This window comes from Lepidothrix coronata, unplaced genomic scaffold, assembly GCF_001604755.1.
Source record: "Lepidothrix coronata isolate B3197 unplaced genomic scaffold, Lepidothrix_coronata-1.0 Scaffold117, whole genome shotgun sequence".
Classification (NCBI taxonomy): Eukaryota; Metazoa; Chordata; class Aves; order Passeriformes; family Pipridae; genus Lepidothrix; species Lepidothrix coronata.
This window is the reverse complement of record NW_016690297.1, coordinates 54,536-61,334: the sequence shown is the minus strand read 5'-3', so window position 1 is coordinate 61,334 and position 6,799 is coordinate 54,536. Positions and strand designations below refer to the sequence as shown.

Genomic DNA, 6,799 nt, shown 5'->3' with positions numbered 1-6,799 from the left:
TTTTTTTTTTTTTTTTTTTTTTTTTTTTAATATCCTCCCCTGGCAACACTTGAGGCCATTTCCTCTTGTCCTATCATTTATTACTCCGGAGAAAAGACCAACTCCCATCTGTCTATAACCTTCTTTCAGGTAATAGTAGAGAGCAATAAGGTCCCTCCATAGCTTCGCTGGAACCTTACTTGCAGTGAGCAGTGGAAGCAGCACTGAACACTTGGAGCCCACTCCCGTGCTGACAGCAACCAGCCACTGGCACTCCCAGAGAGCTCGAGAGCCACTGCTGGGGATAAAGTACCTGGACTAGTATAGTTAGAAACAAGTTGTACTTGGGGAATTGAGATAAGCCAGACATTTCAACTCAGTCATTTGAATCAAGTGGCAGCTTGAAATTTAAAGGGATGATGACCGTGCTAACAAAAGTGAGCTAATCTGAATTTTCTCATTCTATCTTGTCAATTGCCAAGCCAGCAATGAGTGTCCTTGAAAAGGCAGATTAAATCTTCCTTTGGGGTTATGTTCCTTCAAATCACTGCCAGCTGCTTCTCCTCTTTTTCCTCTCCTTTATCCTTTTTCTTTCCCACACTACATGCTGACTTTATAGCACTCTTGGTACCTAAAATTATGTCTCTTTTTAATTACATTATGAATCATTTAGAGTCAAAGTTACACAAACAACGATGACCTTTACGTACTGTGCTAAGCTTTCCCAGGTACTTACAGAGATGTTGATTATTTTGTCGAACAGCAACACTTGTGGTCCAACGAAATCAAACACAAAGTACTGTGGGAAAAGGTGACAGCAGATCAGAATCATCCTTGTGATGGCAGCCAGCACAGTCAGCCGAATGGTTCAACTTTTTGGGTTGCCACACAGAGTCCCAGTGAGACACTGAGGGTGCTGGGAAGGCACTGGTGGACACAGTAAAACCCTTTCCTCACCCCCAGCTCGTGTCAGCTGTGGCCCAGACTAGAGGGTATTGTCAAAGGGACAGGAGGCACAAGGAAACCCAAAGGACCTGTGGGTTTCTGAGGTTGTTTTGGTCTTGTTTGTCACCAGCTGGAACAAGTACATGTTAAGGAAAGGCTGAAACAGTGAAATAACAGGAAGGGGAAATGGGCAGAGTGAGCAGCACTATAGACCATGCTCCCAAGTAGATAATTTGAAAAACTGCAACAGCAGTGGGAGTTGAGCAGAATTAATTGGAGAGGGTGAGGAACAGGATGGATAGCGTTTGAGAAGAGAAAGAGCAAACAGAACTAAACCGAACAGAGCTGTTGCTGGTGCTTGACCCCCTGGACCGACCTCCCACCTCAGACATGCAGGTTCTACAAACTTAATTCATCCCCTTTTGGGCTACTAAATAATAGCATACACCCAGAGCCACTGAAGAAAGTGTCTTCTTTAGGGGAAAGCACCTACCTCATTGTAGAAAGGGGCATTTGTGCCTTCCTTTACTGTTGTTTGCTTTTTCTCATCACCTATCTCAATAATCACCACAGGATCGATGTTCTCACCCACCAGCTGCCTGGCCTCGATGATAGTGATGGCAATCTGTGGGGCACAAGGATACCAGGCACATTCCTGGGCTCAGGTCCAGTCTGCCTGAGGAATTCAGAGGCACTTAAGGGCCGTCACTCTCTGCTCACCTGATAGTTCTGGGCTTTCAGCTCCTCTTCATGAATTCTAGTCACCAGCTTTGCCCTGTTTAAATGACAAATCAGGTCATTAGGCATTTCTAGGCAAGAGCTGGTACTTGGACACATGTTAGAAAGACTTCTCAGCACTAAGCTAGTATTGTTTATGGCAGGTAGCTTTGTTGTGAACTGTTAGGCTTGATTTCAGCAGCAGACACCACCTTTGATCTCATATACTTGTTAATAGGGAAATGTTTGGCATCCACACAAACCAGTGCAGCTACCTGTCATGCATGGGAATGATTTCAGTCGCTGATCCCATCAAACCTGACTCCATTCCTCCCCTGAATGAAAAAAAAAACTGCACAAGCTCTTCAGTATAGAGATTGCTGTTCCCTCTGGCTTGTTTTCTTTAGCAAAGTTCATTAACACAGTGGAGGCACTCACAGGATCCATTTCAATCTCTCCCTGCACTGGATAGCATCTGTTGATATCTTTGAGCTGACAATATTTTGCTGACAAGTACATCCCACTCTGTCATGTGGGAGAGCAGGAGTAAAGGGATCACTGCCATCAGTAAATGGATTATCTGTCAACAGATGTATTGTTCTAGGGCAATGCCATTCCTGAGAAGGATGGAAAAGGTGTTTTGAGGAATATTAGATAAGATACACGAAAAAGCACCTTTTCCTTTTTGGGCTTAGGGATCCAAAAACATCGGACAGAGCATTGCTGTTCATTGAGTCTTCCTCTCCCTCTTCTCTTCTTCCAAGGTTGTCATGGAGAAGAATTGCACTTTCATCATGATCACCTGATGAAGAAAACAAACAAGAAAGTAAAACTCACATCTGATTTCTTCTAGCAAAAAGGTCACGTGGAGCAGAGCAGTGGATTTATCAGCATGAACTGAATATTTTATTTTTTGGGGGGGTGTCCCAGTTAGAGATAAGTAGTGGTTTGTACTGAGCAGCATTGATTGCAGTAGCAGCTCCCCTCCTGTGCAAAGCACCAGGCAGGTACAGACAGACACAACTTTGCTTCTGTTGGAAGGCAGGCAGACACAAGCCAGCTCCACAAAGGTTCCTCCCCCAGCAATCTAATATAACATCTACGTTCCCCAGCCGTCCTCTGGCTCTTGTCCAGCCTTCCTAGAACACAGGGAAGATGAAATTGTCTCTGTATCTGTGTAGGCATAGCCTGGTTTTCAGCCCTTGAGGAAAAGTCCATAGTTTTCCACCTGTAGCACCAAGTTCCCATGACTGCCCTCCCTATCCTATTTGCCCTAGAGCACATTGTTTGATTATGGGCTTGCAGTAGCCTCTATTGTTTGCTCTGAGGCTAAAGCAGATAAAACTTCTCCCCAGCTGGGAAGAATGCCTTGTAATTAGTAAGAAAATGATTTTTAGTTTTCTCTACTCCAACAACCCAAACCCCTTGCTCTAAGGACCAGAGGATAAGCTTTTTAAAAGTATTGTCCTTTAGCTTATGGTACAAAATAAGCATTCCTCTTTCTGCCCAAGCACCAGTCATGACACATGTGACTGGTTTATTACAACACTGTACTTCAAGGGCTGCAAAAATAGTTCATGAGACTACAAAAATAAAACTATAGAAGGTGAAGATTTTATTGTTGCTAAACTACAGATCCTGGTGAATTGGTGGTGATAGGAGAGAAATGACAATGGTAGGATGTGCAGGGGAATGTATTCGTAGTTTGAAAACCAGTGGTATGTTAAGGGAAAGAAACAGGAGAATTTGTGCATCTTATGGGTGTACCCACATCAAAATAAAATAAAATACAATATAATAACTGTTGTACATTTAAGAGGAGAATTGCTACTAAGTAAAGTTCACGGCTTTATTGAGCCAGCCCATCCAGCCATCCTGGCCTACACAGTTTTCTAAAAGAAGAAGAACTTCTGGAGGAATTACACACCTGTAATGACTTATCCATCTCTAGAGTAGAAAAAAAATACTTTCAAAAATATCTCTCTAATGTAAAAGTCAGACAGACAGCTTTATTTTACTCCCACCTGCTCTTCCCAGTTGCAATATTGATTTATGAGGCCTTACCCAGTGCATCTTTGTTTGTAATAGTCAACCCTTTCTCGCCTTTTCTCTTCTTCTTCAGCTTCATGCCACCAAACAGCCCCTTTCTGAAAAAGTAAAGAAAATTGATCAGTGGAGTCTCTTCAAGGCCTTTTCTGTGCTGGACTCTAATTTAACTCAAGGAGGTGTTAAGAGGAAGTTTTGATTCCCAAGGAAGATCATTATATTCTGAATTTCCTTTTATTGGGAGCAAACAAGAGAAAGCTCTGATTTTATGCTTCATCTAATTTTGTTTATTTTTAAAATTTGCCCATGTACAGGCAAAAATAATGAGAGAAGAGCTGAAACTTCTGACTGAAGAAAGGCAACAAGATGCAAAGAAAGTAAATCAAAGATAAGTTTCCGATCTACTGACTTCCCACACATGTAGTTCTTATGCCTGTGACAAGACCAGAGATAAAAGACAAATTACAGGATCCAGATCAAAAGCAGTTTTCCACTGAATTAAGATAAATATAAATGTATTTGTGTAAATTCCTTGGTGATGACACCCATGCTATCAGTGGCTCATACACCACAACAGCTTTGCCTTTTATTTAGTTAGTTCTCACTCCCTTCCATCAGTAAAGCTATGAACAGGCCTGGACAAGTGTTTCTCTTCAAGCTTTTTTAGAGAAATGCTTCTGCCCAGCATCAACTGTGTGGGGCTTATCTGCCTCCTTCCTGTACTGCATTTGGGAATCAAACCATCTTAAAACCAATCATGCCAGTTAAAAATCGGTGAGGTCCTTTTTCAGATCATGCCTGGATAAAGTGGCTCTGTAGCCTCATTAGGTCTTCCATATTCCTTGTCTTCAACTCAGTTTTAGCCACAAATCCCTGCCAGGAGCCTGCCACAGTCATCCAGGAATGCAATGTGTTCACAAGGTGAGATGCAGGCAGGGAAGCATGGCCTTAGCTAGTTGCCATCAGAGGTAAATCATGGCAAGACATTCAGCAGGGACCCATGGTGCAGTTCTGCTTCTTGGGAAACTGATGGCAAACCCCCCATGGCCCCGAGATGGGAGGCAGTACAGCTGCCAAGCTAAGTGCCTAAAGCACCTCTCCCAGCATCAGCACAGGGCCAGGCTGGCTATTTAGAGGTCTCTACTGGTTGTCCTTTTCCTATTTTACTCTTCTATTGGTCCTGCAGCTCTTTAGTGAAGAGAAGAAGTAGGGAGAACAGGGGGTGAAATGAAATATCCCCAAAAATGTCACGGTATTTTCCTCTCAACAAAGATCCACCAGTCCCTCCTTAGTTACCAGCCAGCCTCATCCCACAAAACTCTTTGTTTGTCCCATGTCAGGCTCCAGGAGCACTGATCCTGCAACAGGACATCAATGCTGTTCTGATACTTTACAAGCACGGAATGAAGTATGACTACAAGACTAAGAACTTCAAGTCTCCAATTCACACCTGATCTACTGCTCCAGCTTCTGCTCTGCCATACCCTACAGACAAGGAAGGAGCTGATACACTGACAGAGAAGAAAAGCTGTGGGAGAAAGACGGGACTTCTTCCCCTTGCCCCTGAGCCCAGCTCAGCACAGCGTCCATTCTTAGCAACATGGAAAAGAAACACCATTTTCTGCAATAAAGCTGTGCCCAGAGAGCTCCTTTCAGCAGAAGATTTTGGAGGAGAGATGGGAAGATGCCAGCTGTCCTGCAACTGCCTCCCTGAGAGATTAAAGAGGGCAATTTAGCACAGTTATCCTTACACATTGGAAAAGTTTATCTTCATTGTTTTCTTATCTTTTCATCCTTTTTCAAAGTGTGTGTTTTCAAGGCATATGATTCATCATTCAAGAGGGAGTTGGGGTGTGGAAATCAAATCTCTGAGCGCTGGAGCATGCAGTTCAAGCTTTCCAGGTCTTTAAATGTTTTTGGAGGCTTGAATCAATATTTAAAAATAACCCCTAGAGTCTCCACATGTCTTTTTACCAATCAAGGCCTGGTAAAGTAGCCACAGTAACACAGCAAACAAACACGAAAGTTCTTCTTAATGGTAAACTGGACTGTGGTTGGAATAGAAGTGGGCAGTAATGGAACCTTGGCTTTGAATGTCTCAACTAAAATAAAAAAATAAAAATGGGATAAGAAACCAATGGAACCAGACTGACCCTGAAAGACTATTTTCATTAAATAAAAGCCTGTGGACTTAAAATTTTGAATTAACCAGACCAATCTGAATTATACTCAGAAATCCAAAGTCATTGCAAATTATTCATCTAGCTTTATTTGATGGTGAAAATGTAAATCCCATTGTTGCAGATTTTAACTGCTTGCTGAAACCAATATAGTTCAGATTTTGTATTACATAGTAGTGAAATATGTGGCTCAGTTTGCAGGCAATTTGGTCTTTTTTCAATTTGAAATGTCAAGAAAAACATTTCAGCATATCTGAAACATTTAATTTTGAAATGTTAAAATTACATGGCTTTATATTTTGAAAATATACTTCTTTACACCTCTTTTTGAGAGCTGAACAATCACTGAATCCCACACAAATTTGTAAGCAGTGTTGTATTTCAACTCACTAGGACTTCACTTTTATTAGTACATTGCTCTGTACTATTTTCCCAACTATTGGTTCCACTGGTTCAAGAGGAGCTCTCTGTGGTCATGATTTCATACTGTAGTTCTTCCAAGGAAATAAACATGCTGCATAGTCCAGATGGAGATACAACCTATGCTGCTCGAGAATTTTGTGCTATTAAATCAACTGGCAAACAAACCAGGGACTGAGTGAAACATAGAGAATTTAGTAAAATGGCAGCATTTTTGGCCAGAAGCATGCAATGACAAATGCTCAGCACATTTTATTTTCACTGTCATCAGAGAACTTGTTTGCCTAAATTGCTGTAGGCATAAAAACTTTCCTGCTGAAGCACACAGTCCAACCAGCCAAAACAAGCAGGCACCTACCAGCTGAATACACCTGATAGCAACCAGTGCTCAAACATCTGAAATCACCTGCAAACTCAAGGTGCATTTGGCTGTGGAGGAAAAGATATTGCAAACTGAAAAGAGAAGCTGATAATGTTTAAAAACTGTAGTCAGAACAAGCAAATTAAGTTTA

At 41.9% G+C, this 6,799-nt stretch overlaps 1 protein-coding gene across 1 annotated transcript in view; it reads right to left on the bottom strand.

Annotated features, from left to right (window-relative positions):
- The window catches only part of FER1L6 (fer-1 like family member 6), a 62,596-nt gene extending 58,812 nt beyond the window's left edge, over positions 1-3,784 (bottom strand). The window contains exons 1-5 of the mRNA XM_017825217.1: positions 3,706-3,784; positions 2,317-2,443; positions 1,645-1,699; positions 1,418-1,549; positions 716-778 (exon numbers count right to left, since the gene is read on the bottom strand). Of these exons, the coding sequence (XP_017680706.1) occupies positions 716-778; positions 1,418-1,549; positions 1,645-1,699; positions 2,317-2,443; positions 3,706-3,769 (441 nt within the window). The 5' untranslated portion in view covers positions 3,770-3,784. The remainder of the gene's footprint in view (positions 1-715; positions 779-1,417; positions 1,550-1,644; positions 1,700-2,316; positions 2,444-3,705) is intronic.
- Between the last annotated feature and the right edge of the window lie 3,015 nt (positions 3,785-6,799).